General features: G+C 51.2%; 1 protein-coding gene across 1 annotated transcript; it reads left to right on the forward strand.

Moving 5' to 3' along the window:
- Positions 1-8: 8 nt before the first annotated feature.
- Positions 9-24,832, forward strand: TMEM8B (transmembrane protein 8B). The gene is given in 14 exon segments (XM_027549643.1): positions 9-1,173; positions 5,465-5,654; positions 6,018-6,225; positions 12,590-12,723; positions 13,013-13,185; positions 13,188-13,280; positions 13,879-14,204; positions 17,390-17,483; positions 17,639-17,762; positions 17,840-17,982; positions 18,192-18,370; positions 23,320-23,466; positions 23,599-23,715; positions 23,960-24,832. Coding segments are annotated over 14 exon segments (2,790 nt in total). The 5' UTR covers positions 9-647; the 3' UTR covers positions 24,296-24,832.
- The last annotated feature ends 255 nt before the right edge of the window (positions 24,833-25,087 follow it).

Raw genomic sequence — 25,087 nt, forward strand, 5'->3', positions numbered from 1 at the left:
CTCCTAAGGGGCTGCGTTGATCTGGAGGGACAAACCTAGAGGGTTCACTTCTGTTAAGGGGGCTTTGCCGGATTTCTGTGCGTGGTTTTTTGCGGGATCTTTGTGAGACTCTGAGAGTCTCTGAGTAGGGTCTGCGGATATCTGTGGGGACGTCCGTGGTGTCTGGGTTTGTGAAGGTCTCTGTAGGGTTCCTATGAGATGTCTGTGAGTTGGTCAGTGAGGGTTGTGAGGACCTTATGTGGGTGTCTGGACTCAGTGGCTGGGGTGAGAAAGGCGGGGACTCGGGTAGCGGGGATTGGGGCGGAGTCTGTCCTCGAGCCCAGCGGGGGCCAAGTAGGAGACCAATAGAATAGGGCCAGGGGCGGGCTTTAGTGAGAAGGACCAATCGACCTAATCGGAGGGCGGAGCGTCGTACAACGTCAGGCGGAGGCCGCAGCCGCGGGGCCTGGTTATCGCCTGTCCAGCGCAGCCCGGAGTCGCCCAGGCCTGAACTCCTACCCAGTCCCCGGCCTGGCCCCAGCCGGCTCGACTCCGGCCCTAGGCCCGCGAGGACACCGGAGGCCACCCCCGGGGGGTGGGAGCGGAGCCGCGGGTCAGCTCAGCGAGCGCCCGCGCTGGCCTGTCCGGCCCCGCCCCCGCCCCGGGCCATGGCTCAGCCCTTGTCCCGGCCCCTTGTCCTATCCCGTTCTGGGCCTTGGCCCCCGACCCCGCCCTCGCCCCGCTTCCCAAATCGGTTCCAGTTCCCGCCTGGGTCCCAGCGAATGCCCAGATCCAGGTTCCAGCTCAGGCGCCCCCTCCAGTCCCTGACCTGGGCCCCATCCCAGTCCCTGGCCCTGTTGCACCTCTTTCCCCATATCCCAGCCCGGCCCCTGTGCCAACCCCATTCTCAAAATTTGCTTAAGCCCGGGTCCCAACGCCTGCCCTTGTTCGAGCCCCCATCACAGCCCCTCCTTCCATCACACCCCCTACCCTTGCATAAGTCCCTGTGTCCAGCCCAGCCCAACTCTTTATCCCCGTCTGTGCCCTCATCTCTGTGTTTACCCAAGTCTCTCCCACTGCCCACCTCTCACTCTCATACCCCGCCCCTCTACCAGCCTCGACTCAGGTCTGGGCTCCAGCTGCCGTCAGCCTTACTGCTGCTGTTGCTGTTGTCTGTCCTTGGCCCAGGGGCTGGTGAGTGCAGAGCAGGAAAGAACGAGGCAGGGATGGGGTTCTGGCAGGGAGGGGTGGACTGGAGGGATTCAGGAGAGGTGGGACGTTGGCAACCAGATGGCTGGGGAAGAAGCAGAGAGAAATAGGGAGGAGGAGAGAAGTCTTACATAACTGAGAGGAATTGGCAGGGTCAGAATAGTGGCAGCTGTGGGCTTGAGCTCAGCAGGTGGCTGACAGAGACTGCATGGTTTTCTTTCTGGGGGTCTATCTGGACTCCACTTTGACTCTTCCAAGGAAGTCTTGAGTGCTTTGTACCGGCTCGTGAAGTTTGATGGGGGTGAGTGTCCCCCAACAGAGAACTTCTAGTCAAGTGTGGGAAGATCTGGCCTAAACCTTTGACGTACTGGGCATACATTGAAGCAGGGTTAAGAAAGCAGTTTTGAAAATAATGTGTAGCAAACAGATGGCCACGGGTTAGTTGCCATTATAATGAGTTTTCTTCTTGTAGTGAAACTCGTTCCAAATAAGTTTGATTTGCTTAGGAATTATTTCTGACACTTTCAGAGCAGGGTTGAAATTTGGAGACTGTTTTACAGATAGGGAAACTGAGGCACAGCAAGGGATCAATTGACCTGAGGTCATATGTGTTGACAGTGACAGTGTGGGGCTAGAAAACGGCTTCCTGATTCCTACCCTGTCCTAGTGTTGTTGTTTTTTACTGTAATATATGCCCAATAGGAAAACAGATCCAAGTGCAGAAAGGCTGTAAGCACAACCTGTCTTCTCCCCTGTCTGCCCACAAGGGGGCTTCATCCACAAACTTTCCTCATCTGCCAGTTGTCAGCCCAGGGGAAGTGACTGGGACAGAAGGAGATAACCAGCTTCCTAATGGGTGGAAGGTGGGTAGAGGAGGGGGTCCCGGCTGTAGGACATGTGCCATAAGGATGGCTCTGTAATAAAGAGTCTTCATGGCCCCAGCCCCCAGCCATCTCTGGTGGGTAGCACTCTAGAGGGGATGAGGAGGTGCCTGAGGAAGTCTTTGGCAATAACAGCTAGCAGAGCAGCTGGAGGTAGCGGGCTGCATTCAGAGTATAATCTCGAGGAGACCAATGCATGCCAAAGGTCACTGCTCCTGCAGAGGTGCGAGCTCTGTGTGGATTCTCACAGGTATCTGGGTGCTTATGTGTCTGTGTGTGTACCTGTGGGATCTGTGGGAATGCTGGGCATATGTAGTGTGTACACGCTTGTGTGTTGGTAAGCATAGGCATACGTTTGTTGTGTGGTGTGAGCCTGTGTGTCCTTAGTGTCTGTGTTATTGTGGGAGGGAAAGGTATGTGTTGTGGCCCATGCACGTTCCTCTTCAGCTCTTCTTGCTCCTCCTGCAGACAGATGACTGAAGTGTCACCTCCAAGTGGATAGCTCCTTGGTTGGAGGCAGTGTTGGGTGCCTCCCACAATATATATAAGTAACCCATCTGCCCCCAGTCAGATTCCTTGAAGGGCTCAGTGCTGGTAACTGCTCAGTGTTGATTACTGCTGCTGGCAGAGTGGGCACTCAGCCGAGACAAAAGCCAGGTCAGTTTTTCAGTTTGGGTGAGGGGAAGTCCACTCTGTTGAGCCCAGTTCATAGTTTCTATCCCTGCCACCCCAGGTTCTTTGTTCATGAGCCCATTAGGAGAGGAAGGTGATTATCAGTCACAGAGCTATAGAAAGTTGAAAGATGTGGGTTAAAACATGATTGCCCAGAAGCAGGTTCCAGTGCTTCGGGAGGATTGTAATGAGGCTGAAAAAGAGCACTGACTAGGCCGCACAGCAGGCAGGGCCGCCCTGAGTACAGTTAATGGTCACTGGCCTGCAGGGGTGCTCTGTGACCTGGTGATGGGGAGAGGTTTCCCTGAGCAGGGACCGGCAGTGTCACGGGACTGCGACGGCACTGTCAGTCTCAGCACACCCTTGGATCTTTACCTTGGACTTGTCTGACTGCAGTTGCATAACCCAGGCACGCCTTGCCATTACAGGAAAAGACCTTTTTGTGTCACTAGCAGGGCCAGCCTGAGCCCACGGGTGTGTGTCTGTGTGTTTCAGGTGGTGATGGAAAATCACCCTAGCCTCATTTGGAAGCGCTGGTGCATCCAGGACAGGTTCATCTGAGCTTGGTGAGGGCCTTCCGCCTGCTTCCTCTGGGACACAGAGCTGTAGGCCTAGTGACACCCCAAACCAAAGCCTGCAGTGAACAGGGCTCCAGGTGCTTTCTCAAACATCTGCCCTCAGAACTTCTCGTTTCCTCCTGGCATCCCCAGCTGCTTTTACTCCCCTTTCCCACCAGCCTATTCTGTGACCTCTGTAGGCCCTAGCCACTTGCGGATGGCTTAATTAGTTCCTCAGTTTTGCAGGCCATGCCATTGTTCCTTTAATCACAGGGCTCTTTGTGCATATCTGTCCATTATTTCCTAAAGGTCACTAGCTACTTTCACCATCAGCTCTCTGAGAACCTGCACTGGGGGGCCTGGCCACCATTTTTTCTAACATTGGCAATGGCCCATCCAATGACCCATCCCTAGTACCAGCCTTGAGAAGGAGAAGGAGGAGCCCTTTCCTAATTCCAGCAGGGGGTGCTCAGTACTCTGCTTTCCTGTAATAATAGTATCCAGGCTATTCAGCTCTTGACTTTCTGCCTCACCGTTGTCACTGCCAGGGCTCCTAGGAAACCTTTCTTTCCCATCACTTGTTTCATTTCCCTTCATCCCTTTTGAATACATCACTGCTGCTCTGTGAGCCTCTTCAGTTCCTGGGCAGTGCTCAGCTTGCAAGGTGGCAGGTCTTTCTTGCTGACAGTTGAGAGCAATTATGTGATCTGAACTGCACAGACTAGCCTTGGGTGTGACTGCGACTTTTGAAGAGCACAGGCCCATCTAGGGCCAGTGACCTCCACCTACAGAGGATGGCTCTCTGCACGGTGACTTGAGGTTGTTGAAATTCAGTAGGGCCAACCTTGACCTGTGCTCGCTCCCTCCATCAGCAGCCTCCCTTTCCAGATGCTTCTTTCTCTGATACTTCACATGCCTCATTTTGGAGTTATATCTCCCTTCTCCAGAGGGAGAGACTGTCAGCATAGGCAAGACCCATGGGTATTTCCTCCGTGGCTGAAAAATCCACTCAGGGTCTCCCTTACCCACTGCCCTTACTTTTGTTCTAAAGTTGCTAAAGTCCCTGACCTTCTCATCTGTCCTGAGGGCATCCTTCTGGGCTTCGCTGGGGCTGGTGTTCAGTCTGCAGAGCAGTCAGGTTCCCCAGAACTTTTTGTCCTTTGGAGCCCTTTTTGATTTGGACCCTTTTCTATCCAGCTGAGCCACTGGGTTCTTTTCACTGTGATAGCAGCCCTGGTGCCTGTGTGTTTGCCTGGCAGTTGCTTACACCAGACTGTCCTGCTCACCTGTTGCACTCTGCTCCTAATGGCCATGATCAGGTATCTAGGCATTTCAGCTATGAGGACCACATCCTCCCCACCTCCCACCCCTGGCTTCGCTGGATATGAATGTTCCCAAGCAGTTTGAGATTCTACTGTCTCACCACTTGACTGCTTCCCTGGGCCAACCTCCAGGAAGTGTCCCCAGCCCTCCCTTCTGAATCCCGGAGGCCCTGCTGTCCTCTCCTTTACTTCTCTGCTGGGGCTCTTGTGTGGCCTGCCAGCTCCTGTCCTTGCCTCTGCCACCCAAGCAGGCCCCTTGCAGCCTCACCACACTTTCCCCTCCCCACTGCTGCCCTGAGCCAGTGTACAGACAGCTCTTGTGAAGCTTCTGAGAGTTTTTATTGCTCCTGACCACAGGGGAACAGAAAGGGGAAGAAAATAACAAGGAAGTTTCACAGTCCCATGCTGACTCCCAAGCCCACAGGTGGAGTTCCAGGCTGCTCAGTAGCCTGGGAACCCGTGCCACTGTGTGCAGGCACACGCACATGCATAACGCACGCACTCATGCCCACCATCCACACCTGTTTTGTTAGGCTTGGTGAGAGGAGAACAATGGCTTCTAAGTGAGGGGCAACTGTGGGGATTATAAAAAGCGTTCTGGTTTTGGATTGAGACAGATCAAGGTTTGAGTCCTTCGTTTGGTCTAGGTTTGAGCCTATTTCCTTACCTGTAAAGAGAGGTCATTTCCCCCAAGGTCAGTGTAAGGGTTAAAGCAGGTGATGGCAAGGGCAGCAGGAGACCCAGTTTGTTGAGTGGGTGTTTGGGGGGTGCAACCTGTTGGGCCTGGGGTTGGCTGGGAATGGCCTGTCCTACTTTGCTCCTTTCTCTACCGTCTGCTCCCCAGGAGGCCTCTTCCTGACTGACTACTCCACCTGCTCACCCCGCAAGCTGAGTCCCTTCCGCTCCTTTGCCAGCACCGAGCTCTTCCATTTCCATGTGCCTGAAGACACGTTCCTGGCTGTGTGGAATCTCATCATCTTCAAAGAGCAGGGAGGGACCTTTGGGGACCACTGCCCAGACCAAAGTGTGACCGTGTGAGTTAACCGCCTGACTCCATCCCGTGCCAACCCCAGGCCACTCTCCACCCTAAAATGAGACCTTATGAGTATCTAAGCTGCCCTCCCGACCCCTGGCCTTCGTCCAGATTGAAGTGTGACTGGCTGAAGGCCAAGACCTCTGTCTGCTGACCATTCCTGAGTTCTGTATGACTACATGAATGCCCAAGCTGATCTTTTTCCCCTTATGTCTGACCCCTGACCTGGAACCATTTTATTGTGTGGGTCAGTAGAGGGAATCCATTTGTTTTACTGGTGGTGAGTGACATTTCTTTCTTTTCCCCATTTCCCATCTCTTACCCCATTGCCTGCTTTCCCTTTCTCTTCATTCTGGTCCCCCAGGTATTTCCGGTCTGGGGCACCCCCTGTCATCAATCCCCTACACACACACTTCCCAGGGGACACAGCTGTGCCTGGGGTTTTCTCACTGACTCTCAGCTGGACACTGCCCAACCGCACCTCTGGCATCTTTAACGTCAGCAGCCCCTTACCTGGGGACTGGTTCTTGGCTGCCCACCTTCCCCAGGCCCATGGCCACATCTCTGTCAAGGTGAGTTGATGCTGTCCAGGGCAGGAGGGGCCAGAGCTGCTTCTCCATCTCTGGGCTACTTGGCATTCCAGCCTTGTGCCAGTGTGGAAAACAGCCTAAGGGTGGCTGGGGTGGGGCACAGCTAGAGGTCAGCAGGTCACCTGGTGGGCCAGAGGCCATGATCTGCAGGAGGCACTTTGGGAGCCTTAGGAGACACCGTGGGTCCAGGTAAGCTAGAGGGAAAGTCCAGAGCCTGCCATCAGAAGCCTGGTACTGGGGAGTGGTGTCCCTTCCTATTGGAAGATGCAGGGTTAATCACGGTGGTCAGAAGCCAGCCAGGGACTGGTCAGATGCTGCGGCACAAACCCAAGGCTAGTCTTGTTCTACGTCTTGGTTGGTGATAGCCCTGCAGAGTCTTGTAGGCTGCAGCCCAGTCATTAGTCCCTCTGGGAGTACGTGTTCCTTTTCTATCATAATTTCAGCCCCTACAACCTTATGAAGAGGGTAAGAGAACACTCAGTGATAGGCAAGCCCTTTTCCTGTTAAGAGGAGGCTTTGGGCAACTGGTGTCCAACCTGACTGTTGCCCTCCTTTCTCCCAAATATCAGTGATTGCATAGATCAGAGCTTCTTAAAGTCTCCAGTATTGTGGGGTCAAGGTCAGGTTGCTTCTCTGTTGTGGTTTGAAGGGAAGGAAATGCTGCTGAGTTTTCCTGCCACTCTCAGATACTGGGCAGGCTGGCCCTCTTCATCACAGGGAGAGGATTTCTTATTCCTGTCTGTTAGCAGGAAGGGAGATTGGGACACGGTGGCCATGTCAGAGTGGGATGGCCAGGTGTGTGGTGCCAGCGGTAACGGCAGAAGCACAAGCGTGAGCTGAGCAGGATTTAAAGAACAGGACACAGAGAACAAGAAAGTGAGTGGGGTTTGGCCTCTGAGAACTGGGAGGAGCAGAAATCCCCAGTCAGGTGAGGATTCGACCAGCTGTCTCTCTCCAGGGTGAGTTCCTTGAGGACAGGCGCTCTGGACTGTCAGACTCCCCTTCCCCTCCTTCTGAGGCCCAGCGTTCAGAGGTGTTACAGTGCTTTTGAATGAGCTGAGAATTACACAGGGACAAGTGTGCTGGCCATACTGTTGCCAGAGATGGGAATGCAGGCTGATGGGAACTCAGGCTGAGCCCTCAGTGATAGGTTTTCCTGTGAGTGAAGGATGGGAGAACTTCCTTTCCAGGCCTGGAAGCCCTCTGGGTGAGAACATGCTGGGAACTTGCCCAGAAGTGGCTCTGGGCTCTAGGTTCTTGATTCCCGTCAGATCCAAGGTCTCTTATATTAGGAGGAATATCTTCTTAGGTCTTTGGCCAAATCCCAGAGAGCTTGTTTGTGATCCCAGCTGTGATCCTTGACTCTGTCTGTGAGATGAGAAAATCTTTTGGGAGCCATGCTGTAGTTACCCAACAACCTTTCTGATTAAACCAGAGGAACCTGGCGCCTAGGCCTGGGCTGCAATTGTGGGAGCTGAAGCCGGGTTAGGCGAGATCAGAACCAGGCCTGATGTGCCCACGTGCATCTAGAGACAGCTAGTGGGGCCTGAGGAACTTGGTACTGCAAGCCGGAGTCCTAGCCAGGAGAGATCTCTGGGTGTGGTGAGAGAGAGAACGGGCACAGTTACGCCTTACCCGGGAGTGGCAGCTGCGAGTGGGACCCCATGACAGCTGGAGCTCTCCAGTCAGCCCTGTTTTAGAGGCTGGGGGAAGGGGGGCCAAGGATCTTCTTTATGTTTCCTCTAAAAATTTGATTATCTTTTGGAATCTCATATGGGCCTGTAGGATTCTTCTTTAAAAGTGTATTAAAAATTTTTATTTATTTTGCTTGTGCTGGGTCTTCACTGCTGCACACGGGCTTTCTCTAGTTGCGATGAGTGGAGGCTACACTTTTTTGCTGTGCATGGGCCTCTCTTATTGTGGTGGCTTATCTTGTTGCAGAGCACAGGCTTCAGTAGTTGTGGCTTTTGGGTTCAGTAGTTGTACACAGGATTAGTTGCTCTGAGGCATGTGGAATCTTCTGGGACCAGATTGAACCCATGTCCTCTGCATTGGCAGGTGGATTCTTATCCATTGAACCACCAGGGAAGTCCTGGGCCTGTAAGGGTTCTTAAGTTCTCTGGTTAATTCTCTAGAAGCAAGCCTATTGGAGGGTTGTCCAGGGCATTCCTGCAGAGCTCCAACTTCTTGCCTTGCCTCCTCTTTGTCCCATGGTCCTGACTTCCCATGAGGCTTAGTAACCCCAGGAAATTATGTGGGTTCAGGAATATCCCTGGGTGGGGACTGAAGGGTGCCGGCAGTAAGAAGGCAGCAGTGTTCCTCAGCTTTGGGGATGAGCTCCCTTTAGACCTTAGTCTTTGCACACCAGCTTTATCACTGGCCTTGGGTTGGGTGCTAGAGATACAGATAAATAAGATGTATATTAGTGAGATATGGAAGTCATTTTAAGAGGACAAAGGAGAGGTTTATAACTCAGCTGGGTGGTGTGGTGGAGAGGTGGTTTTAGGTTTTAAGAAACTGTTAGGAAGTGAGATCTGATTTTGAGAAAGCAGGGAAGGGGTCATTCCAGGTGCTGGGAGTAGCATGGGCTGAAGGTGAGAAGGGACGGCTGAAGTGGTTCAGTGTGAGGGTGAGTGAGGGGGCTGGAGTGGTGAACAGGGGTCAGATCAGGAAGGGTCTAGAAGCTAGAGCTTTATCCTGAGAGCAATAGGGAGCCTTAACATGTTGTAAAAGGAAGGTGACTTACCTGGTCCAGGCTACTCTCCTGGACTCTGGTCCCACACTTCTGCGGGCCTTTGTGTGTGTTATTTTTACTTTGTTACTGTGTTCCTAGCACCCAACACAGAGCCTGGCACATAGTAGGGGCTTGGCAAATTTTTGTTGCCCTTCTGCTATCTCAAACTCGTGTTTCCGAAACCAGTATCATTTCTCCTTCTTTCCGTCAACCTCTTTTGTCTTAACCTCTGCCTTCCATCTCCTTGCCTGTCTTGTGTTGGAGCATGTGTTCATCCTCTGGTGTCCAGCCAGTCTGTCCTGAAAGGCTGGCCTTTGGGTTTTGGGTAACATCTGGCACCCAAATGCCTTATTAGGAGAGGTTCTCCAAATGCCTGGGGCACGGTTCTCCTTGAATGCTTCCTCTTCCCAGCTCCAAGATTTGAAAGCAAATGAAAGCAGATAAAATAATGAAAACAACCATAAGGAAAGAAAAGGAGCAAATTCAGTTGACTCCACCAGCTCGAACTTAAGTGTGGCTCACTCAGCATCTCAACCGAAGGGGTTCAGATCTGCTAACCATCTTCCTTCTGTTCTTCCTCCTCCTCCTAAATTATTTTATTTGTATTTCAAATAGGTAATATATGCACCTGGTACAACATTCAAAAGGTACAAAAGGCATACAGTGAAAAGTAAGTCTTCCTCTTCCCTTCATCCCCTTTCGGTCTCCACGTTCCCTCTCCAGAGTTAACTAGTAACTAGCTATTACCTAGTACCTCTTTCCTCTTGAAATATTTTCTTCTCTTGTCCTTTGTGACTTTATAGAACCATCCTGGTTTTCTTCCTGCCCACCACCCCCTCCTCTGTCTCCTTTCCTGGCTTCTCCTCTGCTTGATCTGTTTGTGTTGTGGTACCCAAAGCTTGGTCCTGGGATAACTCCTTTTTATTTCTCCATTCTCTTACTAAGTGTCTCCAGCACAGTAGTTTTAAATACCACCTATAAGTTCATGTCTTCCAAGAGTTTTAAGTGAGCCCTAATTTATTTGTATCTCAGATTTTATACTCAGCGGCTTACTTGACATCTCCGATGTCTAAGACCTATCTCAAACTTATCAAGTACATATCCAAACAAAGCCTGAAGTCAGGAATCTCTTTAATTCCTAATTCACTTCTCCCAAGTCTAAGCCTCTTCATTCTCTAATCTTCTCAGTAAGTGGCACAGCTAGTCACCAGTTGCTCAAAGCCCCACATTTAGGGGTCATACTTGATTCTTCTTTTTCCCTTATTTCCACACAACTAATCCATAAAGAAAAAGTCTTGAGACTCTCTTCCTAAAGCATGCCCTGGATACATCTACTTCTCTGTTCACTCTTAGCACCTTCCCTCAGCCATCTGCTGGGCCGTCACAGTAACCTCCGAAGTGGCCTCTTTGCTTCCACTCCTGCCCCCTGCCATCTGTCCAGCGCTCATTTGCTTCCATGTTGATTGGTGCCAGCTAACTGTGGGCTGGAGCTGTCTTGAATGCTGGAGTATTCCCACAGAGATGGCCACAGAGACCAAGATCTTTGGGCATCTTCAGCCTGCAAGCCTCACCCAGAAGCTCAGGTGCTTCTGTAGAAACTTAGCCCACCTGTACTAGTACAATCTAGGAATCAGCTGAGGGTCTTCCACGCTAGCTTCGTTCAGATCACTTCTCACTCCACTTCTCATTTTGGGCCCTCCTGGTTTCTCAACCTGCCTCACTTTGGCCCTACTCCCTCCATGACTGCTGCTGTTGACTGAGTTTGGATGCTCTCGCTTGACTTTTGTCTTGGCAGCTCTTGAGACCTGACTTCTGGTGCCCTCTCTGTGGTTCTGTGTCAGGGTGAAGGTTCGTGCACCTTCCCTGGTCTCCACTGATTGAACACTCGCGTCCACAATAAGGGAGGTGTTAGACATGCACACAATATAGTTTCAGGAAGAAGCACATCTTAACCAGAGAGGTCATGTCCACTGATCCTTTGTTAGGCCAACAGCAAGCAAGACATGGAACAAGGTGTTTCCTCCTTCTGGACCGTCTAGTAAGGATGGGGGCTATCTCCTGAAGTGTGAGTCCCCACCCTCAGGGTCATTAACCGCAAGATATTATGGTGGTGATTCCTACCTTAGGAAGTGGGCTCAGTGAAATAACTCATGAGAGTATTTCTGGTCCTCACCAAAGATGAGGGACATCTGCTTTGTATAGCAGAGATGGAGGTTTCTGAGCAACAAGGTGGGTTCAGGAGCTTTCTGAAGGGACCTCTTTTGACGCTTGTTCTTTAACTCAGCAGGTATTTTCTAGCACCTAGTATGTGCCAGGTGGTGTGATAGGTGTTGGGAATGCAGTGATAAAAAAGACACAGGAAAATTCCAGGCAGAGGGTAATAAGGTGTTCCGGACTGGCACCCATCAAGGCCCCTTTCCAGCCTTGTGGATCTTTGCTACAAGTCAACAAACAAGCCTTGGCTGGCTTGTTCCATGACAGGGAACTCAGTAGGATGTCAGAGCCTGGAATTCTTGTCCCAGATCAAGGCTAATGGTGTGTCTTGGTCAGAAGAACTACAAAAGTGAACAGTGGCCTCTAGTTTATTCGGCTAGTGTAAGGCAGTTTGTCCAGAAGATGAGAGAAACCTAATAAGGCCCCCCCACCCCGCCACCCTGCTCCCCTGAACTGCTAGGACTGAGGGCCCAGAGAAGTGCAAATGCTGGAACTAACGAGCCCGTCCTCACTGGAGATGCTGCAGCTGCCTGGGCCCGGGTGGTGTCCCCTGAGTAGAGAAGTGTTAGTGATTTTATCCAGAAGAGCAGCTCGGGGAGATGTGGTGGTTCTCCTCCAGTGACAGAAGGAACCCAGGCTTAGACAGAAGGAGCGGATGTATCTGGGGCCCCTGAGGCAGAACGATATGGGGAGACAGAAGATAGGCTTTGGCTTCAGAAAGGTCACAGCTCCCCCAGCTGGGTTGATTCACTTATTCATTTATCCGGCAAACATTCATTTGTGAGGTGTGCACTTTACATTAGGCTTTGTGTCTGGAGGAGCAAAAATAAGACCAGGTTTCTGTTTTCAAGTTACCTGTAGTCTGGGAATTTGCCTGCGGAGGTAGGGTGACTCTTCCCTGGGGGTGTTAAAGCAGAGGCTGGACAGGTATTAACACTTGGGGAGGGCAGGTAGAAAAGGAAATGAGAGATTCAAATGGGGCAAGGGGGGAGGTTTGGACTGGAGGCCTTTAAGGAACTTTATTTGGGGGGCATGCTAGTACCCAAAGAGTGCTGATTCCTGTGGGCTTGGTAGGTGAATGGGCTGGTTTGAAATGACCTTGATGGGCTGTCTGGGGGTGTGCAGGAGGGGTTACTAGAGGAAGGGCAGGCAGGGCCTGTCAGGAGGGGCTTGGATTTGAGCCCCTAAACCTCAGTGGGGTTTGAGGCCCTCAAAACCCCAATCCTGAGGATCATAGCAGACCCTGCAGACCAAGGAAGGACCCAGAGCTTAGAGAGACCGTAGTCACAGCCCCAGAAGCAGGAGGGCCAGAGGTCTGTCCCACCTCCGCAGGCTTTGGCCTCGCTTTAGTAGTGCATTGCGGTCTCTCCCCTCCTGCCACCCCTGCTTGTGCCTCAGGGTCTCCAGGATGAGTGTCAGTACCTCCTCCAGCCACAGCTGATTGTCCGGCGTCTGCTGGACGTGGCCGTGCTGGTGCCTGGGAGACCCTCCGAGCAGACCCTCTCCGCCCACAATCGCTCAGCCCTGTACAAGTAAGTCGAGTGCTCCCCCAACCCGGGCCCTTCCCATCTTCCTTCCCTGGCCTCAGTCTGCCTGCTGATCCTGCACTCCCCCTGGCTAGCCTGGACTGCTGGGCCACCCAGAACCCCAGGGTGGGTCTGACCCCTCCCTCTCCCCTAGCATGGAGGGGAAGACCAGAAAAGGCCTCCTGTTCTCCTCTGTCCTCCACCTCTCCATTCTTCCCAGTGTTCCCCTCATCCTGTGTCCCTCTCACCTCTCTGTACCCTGTCTTTTCTCATCTCCACCCTCCCTTCTGCCCAGGGTCTTCGTGCCCAGCTTCACTTACAGAGTTTCAGCACAGCTGGTGTGTGTGGGGGGCCGTGGGGCATCCGCCTGCCCCCTGACACTGCGCCTACGTCCCAAGGCCCCACCCCTGCACAACTCAAGCTCTGTGGCCTGTGGAGGAGCCTCGGTATGCCAGCTGGAGCTGGCACTGCCCCCTGGGGGCACTGGGTCTACGTGCGTGTGGAGACACCATCCCGGGGCCCTGGCAGGACCGTCCGCTTCCAGCTGTGCATGTGGCTGCAAGGTCAGAAGCCCTGCACCTGCCCCAGCCACCTGGCCTGTGCTGACATTGTGGCTGGGAAGAGGCAGGCGTGATGGCTGTGCTCGTTGGTCCTCGGCCATGTCCCTGTGACCTCCCCAGCACCATCCGGCTTCCTTATTCCCCAAAGCCCTCCCACTTGGAGCTTCAAGTCATGAGAAGGCCTTCAGGTCACTTTTGGTACCTGACTTAGGCTTACTAAGGGACTTACTCTCCTTGATCTAACCTCCCAGTGTAATGGGGCAGGCAGGGACAGCTAGGACCTTTGGGACATGGTTCTTGCCAGAGCCCTTGCAGGCCAGTGAGAGGGTCCATCATCCGTTTCAGCACTGCCCTCACTGCCACTGGGGAGGGAGAGATGACCTTCAGTCCCTCCAACATGACATGCCACTAGCTGTGACCACTAGAAAGTGCCTGGACCCAGTCCTGTGACTTTAGATGCCAAACGCCACAGGGATATTTGCTTCGAGTTCTCTCCCTCCCCACCCTCTCTTAAACCCTGTGTGGCTCAGATCCAGTGTGTGGTAGGGCTGCAGGACTGGGAGGGCGGCAGGCCACGGCTCAGATTTCCTCTGCCCCACAGAGTGCCCACAGCCCAGCCTGTCCCGTGCCCTGGTCCCTGGAGCTGCTATGAACATGCCCCAGTCACTGGGCAACCAGCCGCTGCCCCCAGAGCCACCATCCCTCAGGACCCCTGCCGAGGGGCCTGGGGCCACATCCCCACCTGAGCACTGCTGGCCGGTACGCCCGACGCTGCGCAATGAACTGGACACCTTCTCCGTCCACTTCTACATCTTCTTTGGCCCCAGCGTGGCCCTCCCTCCTGAGCGCCCGGCCGTGTTTGCCCTGAGGCTGCTGCCAGTGCTGGACAGCGGAGGTGTGCTCAGCCTGGAGCTCCAGCTCAACGTGGTACTCTTTGTGGAGGGCAGGGAGGTGGCCCTGTGGGGGAATCTGAAGGAGAAGATGTCAGGGGTGAAGGGGCCCTTACCTCCTCCAGGAAGCCCGTCCAGGTTGCTTCCAGTTTATGGTTAGAGACTATGCCTCAGCCCACTTCTGGTCAACAAATGTGCTCTGAGCATTTACTGCAAATGGGCTGGGTCAGCCAGGGCAGCTCAGAGGGATCCAGATTTCCCGTTTTGTAGGCTTACCTGCCACTCACTAAAGGCCTCTCTCCGTGGCAGGTGTTCATTGTTCCTTACGTATCTCTTGTGATGGGGAGCTTACCGCCTATTGAGGCCATGCAGTCCATGTTTAGACAGCTCTGATTGCTAGAGGCATTCTTGGCATTCCATCAAAATTTGTCTCCATGGATTTTTGCCCACTGATCTTTGTTTTGTCCTAGAAGTTATATCCAGTAGTCTACTCCTGTCCTTTTATAAAAAAAAATTAATAGACTTTATTTTTCAGAGTAGTTGTAGGCTTACAGGAAAATTGAGGAAAGTAAATTGAGTCCTCCTCTTTCCCCACGCAGTTTCCCCTATTACTTACATTTTATGTTAGTGTGGTACATTTGCTGCATCCCTGTCCAGTCTTTCAGATGCCTCTCAGCCTTGCCAAAGCTGAACAACCTCCACATCTGAGACTTCTTTTCCTCTGCTGTCTCCTCTGGTCATACTTCTGGTCATCATGCCTCTGAAACAAGTGATCCCAGGTGGTCTGACCTGGGTGGCAGGCAGTGTTTGTGCAGCCTGAGATCAAGGTACCTCTTTCAGCTGCTGCCTCACCTGAGGCTTGTGGTAGACTAAGACCTCTGGATCGTTTTTCTTTACTTCCTGTTTTTGCTTCAAAACAATTAGATACATTTGCTTTTTTATTATAAAAATGATAGGATCACATATAAAAACTTTGGAAAATAGAGGAAGATATCCCCCGTAACACAACTGCTTAGCTTTTTGGTTATATGTCCTAGTCCTTATCCACAGTAACTGATGTGTTTATCAAGTTGTAACCAAGGACCACACACATCTTCATGCTCTGAGCATGGTTCATGTGAACAGCTGCCAATTCCTATCTTGTATTTTTGCAGTGCACTTTTTAACCTGAATGGAAGAATTTATGTTCATCTTTGAGGCATTGCCTAACATTGGTTTGAACTGTGGGTCTTTACTACTTTGTGTAATTCACACACTTCTAAACCTCTTAGTCATTATTTTCAGCACTGAACAAGACTGGGCTGAGAGCAGAGCCCTTTCAGGCCTTTGGCAACTGTCTTGGGTTGGCATTGATCTAATTATTTATCTACTGTTCCCTGAGCCAAGAATCATTAATCATTTTAACTTTACTATTCCTCAGCTCTGGGGCAGGGACCATTTTCCTATCAGTCCATCTGATACCTGGTTTGTGACTTGAGGTGGTATTTTGTGGGACATGGCTCAGAACTTTCTAGTGATCCTGCTGGTTAGGACAGAGCTGATTCTTCAACCCCAAGACATTCCTTATTTTCATACTCAAATTTTCTCTGACCGTGTTCTGGCTAAGACTGTACATATTTTGTGTTTGCTTATTGCCATGCCTTTAGGCAATGACAGTGAAGCCTCGATTTGACCTTGAAACTGTAGAACCTGTGTCAGAGCCCAGCCTCACGCATTCTCTTCCTCTGTTTCTGGAAAGGAGAGGCCTGCCTCCCCTACTGTCTTGCCCTGTCACTGTCTGCATTCTTGTTTATTTTCTCTAAAGGGCATCTGCTTACATTCTATCATCTGCATGCCATGACACAGCTACATACCTCAGAGCACCTGTTCTATTTATTCTGAGAGGTATATTGGTACACCTACTCTGATCTTTCCCTCCAAGCATTTTGATGTTTTCCCTTGCATCAAGAACTGGACATTTGGAACAGAGAACTGCATACCTAGAGGACATTTTCTGGTTCCCACCAGAATGGCTTTTGCTGAATAAAACTTTGGTGTCTTCTGGGCTTGCGTTGAGGGAAGTTAGGAGCAAGTTGCATGAAGTTCACTCTTGCAGCTAAGCATTGGAGACGGGGCAGCACACAGTGCTTCTTTGATATGAATTTAACTAAGAACCATCCCTCTGGGTGCAGTGCTTCTCCCAAGACCCTGATTAACTTATCGCGTGGACTCACATTTCTAGTGATCCTGCTGATTAGGACAGAGCTGATTCTTCAACCCCAAGACATTCCTTATTTTCATAATCAAATGTTCATCTTTGAGGCATTGCCTAACATTGGTTTGAACTGTGGGCCTTTACTACTTTGTATAATTCACACACTTCTAAACCTCTTAGTCATTATTTTCAGCACTGAACAAGACTGGGCTGAGAGCAGTGATGAACTCACATTTCCTTGCTTTGGTTGCTTAAAAGTCAGCGTCAAATATATGGCTCACATCTAGGTACAGACTTTCTTTTCTTATCCTGATGTATAAATTTCCCTCATGCATTTATTCTGGCCTGTTATTTGTATTTAATAAGCTGCCCCAAATCCTTCTTGAATGAGGTGAGCTTATGAGATCCTGTTACCTTTATTCTTGTAGACAACCCTTTTCATTTAGTCCTGTGGATATCCAGTTTCTTTCAGTCCCAGCCAGGTTGCTACATTTAGTCCTACAGGTGTTCTCTTACCACTAGTACCTAGAATCATTTCACCTGAGGAATCGTGTGTATCTTTACACACTTCCTGCTTTCAGGTTTATGTGAAGATGTGATGATGATTTATGAGCTGCACAATTGCAGAGCTTTTTTACAGCTAGTTTCTACATCCAGCAACAGTGCTCTTCTTCTCCCCCCACCCCCCCAAAAAAGCTAGGTAGGACTGAAAAAGTGGGTGCTGTCTCTTGCCTAGGCAGAATTTAAACAATTCTGCCCAAAGAAAGGGTTTAGAAGTGGCCTTGGCTTCTCATCAGTCTTTGAAAGATCTCTGCTATGGAAGATCTGGTGATGGTGTTTCCCCATTTTTTGGTTGTTAGAGTGAAGGGGGTGGGTGTGCTTCCTGTGGGAGCACCTACAGGACCAGGGGTGTTAGGTGAGGGCCTGGAGGAGTTTCTAGGGAAGGGTTAAGAGGTGGAGGAATCTGGGGGTGGTGGTGGGAAGACCTGGAGGATGTGGCAGCCTCATGTTTGTATCTGCCTGCCCAGAGCTCCCTGCGCCAAGAAAATGTGACAGTGTTTGGATGCCTGACTCATGAGGTGCCCTTGAGCCTGGGGGATGCCGCAGTGACCTGTTCCAAAGGTAGGGTGAGGAACTGGGGAAGAAGAGGGGCTGGAAGACCAGGGCAGGGGTAGGGTATGGAGGAAAGATGGGCTAGGGCGTCTGGGAACTGAGGGCAGGCGGGTGAGGGTTCTTTAGGTCCTGACCCCACACTGGCTTCTCCCTTCTCCCCTCAGAGTCCCTGGCCGGCTTCCTGCTCACGGTCAGTGCCGCCTCCAGAGTGGCCAGGCTGAGAATCCCGTTTCCGCAGACGGGGACCTGGTTCCTTACCTTGCGCTCCCTGTGTGGGGTGGGGCCTCGGTGAGCAGGGCGGGGCCTCGGTGGTGGGGCCCGGAAGGATGCGCCTGAGCGCCAGGTGACGGCGAGTTTGTGCGCAGGTTCGTGCGATGCCGAAACGCGACCGCGGAGGTGCGGCTGCGAACTTTCCTGTCCCCGTGTGTAGATGACTGCGGGCCCTATGGCCAGTGCAAGCTGCTGCGCACGCACAACTACCTGTACGCGGCCTGCGAGTGCAAGGCCGGTGAGCAGGCTGGGCTGGTGAGGGAGCCCGCCTGGGGCGGGAGGGAGGGAGATGGTAACCTATGTAGCAGGGTTTGGAGAGGGTGGTGCGGGGTCAGGGTACCCTTCCCTGGCAGTAACATAGGGCCTGACCAGAAGGGCCAGCAGGAGTGTCTGCTGAACCCTGGGCTGCCTTCTGACCTCTTCCACCCTGTGCCTGTCCCGTTGCAGGATGGCGGGGCTGGGGCTGCACGGACAGTGCGGACGCGCTCACCTACGGGTTCCAGCTGCTGTCCACACTACTGCTCTGCCTGAGCAACCTCATGTTTTTGCCACCCGTGGTCCTGGCCATTCGGAGCCGATATGTGCTGGAAGCGGCTGTCTATACCTTCACCATGTTCTTCTCCACGGTATGCGGTGCCATCAGTGTCTGCACCGAGTCCTTAGCGGTGGTGGTGGATGAGGGTCTACATTTCCACCATGGGCCTCCCGGGGTTTGGAGCTGTCTCTCTTCACTGTCCTCTACAGCAGGGCTTCCCCACCGCTTCCTATCATGGCATGCGATAATAGATATCATATCTTCCTATCATAGAACACGATAATTTTTATAAGACACATGGGAATAAATGAACAAGGCTGTTTGCGACTTAAGATAACGCCACTACAGGCAGCATGGGGTCTTCAGCATCCCGCACCCTACCTGTCCACTCTAAGGGGTGAGGGGACCTTTACCTCAACACGCTAGCCAAGAAGCTCAGACCTACAATACGGAATTGTGTCTACACAATTCCCCTGAGATGCTTATATCTAGGGATCTGTTCATCTCATCCGTGGGCTCTTGGCATCTTGTGATGTACAGTGCCTACCTATGAGCACTGCAAACGTCTTAGATGGATTCAGGCTTCCATGTTTCTTAGGAACAAGGATATCACAGAAACCAGTACATGCCTCCCTGTTGTCCAGTATTAATAGATCAGACCTCTGTCCAAATCACAAAAATTCTACCTGTCATCTTAGGAGGAAGTGGGGACTGAGGGGTCATGTTCTAAGGTCCTGGATACTTCTCCATAGGTGAGGAACAGTGGTTGTAACTGTGGCATGCAGTGAGACCTTGGCCTCTTAACCTGCATGAGAATGGCACACCCCAGTTTTGTCTGAATGCCCCCCCTTTTAGACCTGTTCTGACAATGCTCCATTATACTTTTATTTTCAATATTCTCCTCTCTCTTCTTTATTGCCAGATGCCCTTTATACTGTTGCTCACCAAATCTTCCAGCAACAGCAGTTTCACCAGTATATTCTTAGTTGTGTGCAGATATAATGTGGTTCACAATTAGTAAGAACATCTAAGTGAGTCAGGAGCCTAGAGCATGTGAGGAGAGTTTATCCAGTCTCCTGCACTTCACAAGGCATCCTGAAAATTGGCCCCAGGGTGTTTAGTACCAGATGACTCCTCATCATCTGGGTTTGATGGCATATCATCCTGAAAAGAAAAGACCTTCCCCTAGTAGGAACACTGTGGGGGCCAAAAGTGCCTGGTCCCACGAACAATGCCTCCACTTTTGTAAATAAGGCAGTAAGCAAATGATCACGGAGAAGATACTGGCTCTGAGGGGTTGCCTAAAGTCCTGCTCTAACTCCTGCTCTTTTCCCATGTGTGCCAAAGTGTAGAGCTACTTGTGATTCCATTTTCCCAGGCAGGATCCCTCTAGTCCCTCTTTCTTGTTCTTTATTTAGCGTAGACTTCATTCATTCCTCAGCAGTCTCCGTGTAAGGACCCATCGGTCCTACTGCAGGTGTCAGCACCAGCACCGGAGGCGGCAGTCTTCTCCTGTCTTAAATCCAGGACAGTCTACATCTGGGAGTAGTGTGTTGATTCCTGTCCAGGGCCTGGGAGCAGACAGTAGCTTTGTTATCCAGGAGTTTAAAGTGCAAAATGTAAATGTATTTTAAAAAAAGACAAAACAGGCTACAAACCCAGCACTTGATTTTGTATGTAGCTGATAGTCCTGATGCTGGGAAAGATTGAGGGCAGGAGGAGAAGGGGACGACAGAGGATGAGATGGTTGGATGGCATCATTGACTCGAGGGACATAGATTTGGGTGGACTCTGGGAGTTGGTGATGGACAGGGAGGCCTGGCATGCTGCAGTTCATGGGGTCGCAAAGAGTAGGACATGACTGAGTGACTGAACTGAACTGATAGTTCAGATAACGATAACAGAAAAAACACATCTGCTGATACACGCTGTGTGTCAGACACTGCTCATTGAATCCTTCCCATAGCACTGTAACAATGGAGAAGTACTGCTATTATTATTATCATCCCTTTTTTGCAGATGAGGAAAGTTTAAATACTCTGGTTAAGGCCTGAGGTGAGTGGAGAAACTGGACTTATCACTCAGCCTGCCTCTTGGTCCCTCTCATGTCACCACTGAGCTGTAGGGCTGTCCTTGCCCCAGGCAATGAGCATGCGTACATACATTCCCAACCTGAATCTAGCTTCTCAGAAGCCCAGGAGTATGTGGGGATACTAATGACCTCAGGTTAGTAGTTCTTAAACTCTTAAAGGAGAGCCAGCCAAAAATAATTTGGCTTATAATTTGGTCAGAAATTATAACCAAGCCATATATTAGAAAGAACAGGGAAAATGTATCAGACATGGAGGTTGTACATCTCTTGCTCATACAGCTCAAGCCACATGTCCTTCCCAGTGCTAGAGACCTCATAATTGGATCCCATAAGACCCAGACAGAGCTGGCATTCTGGGGCCCCGGCAGCCTTCCTTGCTGATTACTGAGATCCTGGCTGCAAGCCCACCTACTCATTATTCCACCTCCTCTTCTATTCCTCACATCAGCACAGTCATTCTCAGTGGCCCTTGGCAAAATGCCATGATGTTTCCAAGAGGAAACAGAAGCAGAAAATAAGAGAATAGCAGTAAGTTTCAGTCTATCCTGAGTATAAATATTCCCATCTTCGTACAGAATGAATATATTTGCATCTCCAATTTAAAATTCTGTAGTGCCAGGATACTCTATTTGGAGCATTAGATGAGCTATATAGTTATGTTATAAAAATATAAAAATCCACAGAGAAGAACAATTTAGGATAATTTTCCAAAATTACCTTATAAGTAAAGAGATGGCCAAAATTGAGGAAGATGTCAGATTATACTAATGGAAGCCAGTTTGTAGTCTGAATTTGTTTTCTTAAACCTCCCAGTCTTTCTGTGTTATTTCTACCACTTTTTATTGGTAATGCAAAAGGAATATTAACCTAAAATTTAGTCCACAATTTTCTGTGAGACAACAGTAGTGCTATATAAACATAGATTTTTTTTGTATAGGGGAAAGTCTGTTAGTGTGGGGATATTATCCCATGAATATACATGATATAAAGTATAAGATGACTAACATTTATTGAGCACATACTGTGTGCCAAACATATAGGAGAGTATTCCAGACTTTCAGGGTAGTCTCTCCCAGGTGCCACCATATATAACCCAGCCTTCAGTTCAGTTCAGTCGCTCAGTCATGTCCAACTCTTTGTGATCCCATGGACTGCAGCATGCCAGGCTTCCCTGTCCATCACCAACTCCCGGAGCTTGCTCAAACTCATGTCCATCGAGTCGGTGATGCCATCAAACCACCTCATCCTCTGTCGTCCCTTTCTCCTCCTGCCTTCAGTCTTTCCCAGCATCAGGGTCTTTTCCAATGAATCAGTTCTTCGCATCAGGTGGCCAGAGTATTGGCATTTCAGCTTCAGCATCAGTTCTTCCCACGAATATTCAGGACTGATTTTTAGGATTGACTGGTTTGATCTCCTGCTGTCCAAGGGACTCTCAAGAGTCTTCTCCAACACCACAGTTCAAAAGCATCAATTCTTCGGGACTCAGCTATCTTTATGGTTCAACTCTCACATCCATACATGACTACTGGAAAACCATAGCTTTGACTAGATGGAACTTTGTTGGCAAAGTAATGTCTCTGCTTTTTAATATGCTGTCTAAATTGGTCACAGCTTTTCTTCCAAGGAGCAAACATCTTTTAATTTCATGGCTGCAGCGATTTTGGAGCCCAAGACAATAAAGTCTGTCAATGTTTGCCATGAAGCGATGGGACCAATGCTATGATCTTAGTTTTTGGAATGTTGAAGCTCATTCCAGTATTTGATACAGCCAGTTGCTTCTAGGTTATGGGTAAATGGTTACACCAGTGAAGTTTGCTTAACCGTATTTACTATAAATTGTGTCTTCTGGTTAGAGATGGCAATGAATGGGTGCCATGGCAATCGATAATGAATTCTGCTCCATGAATAACAAAGCAGGCTGAAGCACTGCAGGTAGAAGAGACAGACATATGCGTAGAATATATGATGACAAGATGCTGTCTCCTTCAGGTTGAGGAGTTTTAATGAAGTGAGCTGCCACAAGTTATTGGCTGGTTCCTCTAACAAATTGTGCTGCATGATGGAGTCAGTGATGGACTTTACTGATGGCATTTTGGACATTGAGAGGTGACAGTGGCCTGGTCAGGACTGGTGAAATGTAGATCATGTTGTTCACCTCACCCTGAAGCTTTAATTAACTCTACCCCTATGGGTTATCTGCAACTTAAACAATCTCTTTGACCTTTTAGTATACTTGGATCAGTTGTAGATCAGTCATAGAATATTAGAGAGCTTATTCCAGTTCTACTTGTGTCCCCAGCACGTTCCCTTCTTAAACTCCTTAGTACTCTATTCTTTGCTGTGTTTCCACAGTGTAGGGTAGGTGAACACTGTCCCTTCCCCAAGGTGCCATGCTCTTCTCCATGGCTTTAGAGACTGCCTTTTTAATTACTGCCTCCTGCCTCCATGTTATTGGGTGGGAAGGGATGCAGAGGACCAGTTAGTCCAAGATCTGAAGGTGAAACATAACTCAAGAGTCTGAACTATCAAATGAGGCTTGGGGTTTGGATTGACCAGGAGGTCAGAGTCCAGCCCCAGAGCTTGGGTCAGGCTGAGGATTACATGTGGGACCCCTGTGTGAGTACAGGGAGCTATAGGCAAGGATTGGCCTGAGCTTGAGAGTCCTGGCCTCCCCCAGGCCTGGTGCTCTGACAGGACATTCCGGAAGCAGGAAGATTAGGAAGGTGAGGCCGAGGTTCAGGGCTGTCGGGTACATGCAATAGGACACAGACTGGCCTCTACCATACTCTCAGGGGTGGGGAGTCAGGCATTCCCCAGTTCTGCTCAGTTGGTTCCCTCTGCCCTCTGCTTTTCTGACAACAGCATTCCACCCCGTGGCCTGTTTCTCCAGCTTTGTAGACTGGCTCTCTGCCCTGAGTTCTCTCAATGCTTGTCCTTTCTTCCTCCAGTTCTACCATGCCTGTGACCAGCCTGGCATTGTGGTTTTCTGCATCATGGACTATGATGTGCTGCAGTTCTGTGACTTCCTGGGCTCCTTAATGTCCGTGTGGGTCACTGTCATTGCCATGGCTCGCTTACAGCCTGTGGTCAAGCAGGTCAGTCTGGAGAGGGCCCTGGGAGACAACCATTGCCCAAATCTATTTGAAATTCACTTCCCGACCTCTCCCGGGGGCATGGCCAAGCACCCTCACCACCCTGGCCCAGCCCCTGGAGACCTCTTTCTCTAGGTGCTATACTTGCTGGGGGCGATGCTGCTGTCCATGGCTCTGCAGCTTGACCGGCATGGACTCTGGAACCTGCTTGGACCGAGTCTCTTTGCTCTGGGGATCTTGGCCACAGCCTGGGTAAGGCTGGGAGGGCTGGGGGAGGGGAGGTCCCAGCAGGACTTGGGTGCAGGTACTTGGGTATCCACTTTCCAGTTTAAGGTGGGCCCGGACCTTGTTGTCATCACTCTGCTGCTTACAGAGCCGAACTCGTCTCGGCAGACGCCGAGGGTCACCACCAGGGCTCAGGGGACACCTGAGAGCGACCGGCTCTGGCCTAGGTTCCAGAGTCAGTCCCTGAGCCCCACTTCTCTGCCTCCCCCAGACAGTACGCAGCGTCCGCCGCCGGCACTGCTACCCGCCCACATGGCGCCGCTGGCTCTTCTGCCTGTGCCCGGGCAGCCTCATCGCAGGCAGTGCCATCCTGCTGTATGCTTTTGTGGAGACCCGAGACAACTACTTCTACATTCACAGCATCTGGCACATGCTCATCGCTGGCAGTGTGGGCTTCCTGCTGCCCCCTCGTGCCAAGACTGACCGCCGGGTCCCCTCTGGAGCCCGGGCTCGGGGCTGCGGGTACCAGCTGTGCATCAATGAGCAGGAGGAGCTGGGCCTTGTGGGTCCGGGAGGGGCCACTGTCAGCAGCATCTGTGCCAGCTGAGAGGGGCTTAGGGCCGGCCCTGGGAGAACTGGAACCCTTCCTCAGGGCACAGAGCCCTTCCTGGGGTTCCTCCTGGGAGCATGGAGCCCTCTCAGGGCTAAGAGACAAGTTGTGTTTCTTGAGGACATGGAGTCTTTCTTAAGGACATGGAACTCTTCTGGGGACCTGGCAACTTCCTGAGGGCCAGGAGACCTCCAGCATCTTCAGGACTGGAGCCTGTGCAGGGCCACCAAGCCCCCTCAGGACTGAGGGGTCCTGTCCAGGGTGTGGAACCTGCTGAGGATGTGGAGACAGAGCCCTAACAGGACACAGCTTTGTCCCTAAGGAGATGGAGTCCATCTTGGGGAAACTGAGTCCCCTGTCTCCCAGCAGCTCAGCCTCTCTGGCCTTGGCTTCCTTCCCGGGGGCAGTGTCAGGGCCGTGCTGCACTGCGAGGGGGTGCAGGACAGACAGGGCGGGGACTGGGCTGGGGGTGCTAGTACCCTGGCGTGATACAGGTGGAGTCTGGTGTGTCTCCAATGAAGAATTTCCTGATTCTGTGCTGCCCTTTTTCCTGTGGGCAGGGGTCTGGGGAAGAGGAGGGAGAGATGGACCCTGAGGAGAGGGGCGTGGGTGACGCAGCCCAGCTGGCATGAGCTGCTGGAGCAGCTTCCTGAGACTTTTGCCCTATTGGGTCAGGCTGCAGCAGCTTGGTACAGAGTTGTGAGTGTGTGTGTGTGTGTGTACTTGATGAGATGATGCAAATCAGTGAAACAGACCTCCTTTGTGGTGCCCACACTCAACAGGGAAGGA

The sequence above is a fragment of the Bos indicus x Bos taurus genome, chromosome 8 (genome assembly GCF_003369695.1).
Source record: "Bos indicus x Bos taurus breed Angus x Brahman F1 hybrid chromosome 8, Bos_hybrid_MaternalHap_v2.0, whole genome shotgun sequence".
In the NCBI taxonomy this organism is placed as follows: Eukaryota; Metazoa; Chordata; class Mammalia; order Artiodactyla; family Bovidae; genus Bos; species Bos indicus x Bos taurus.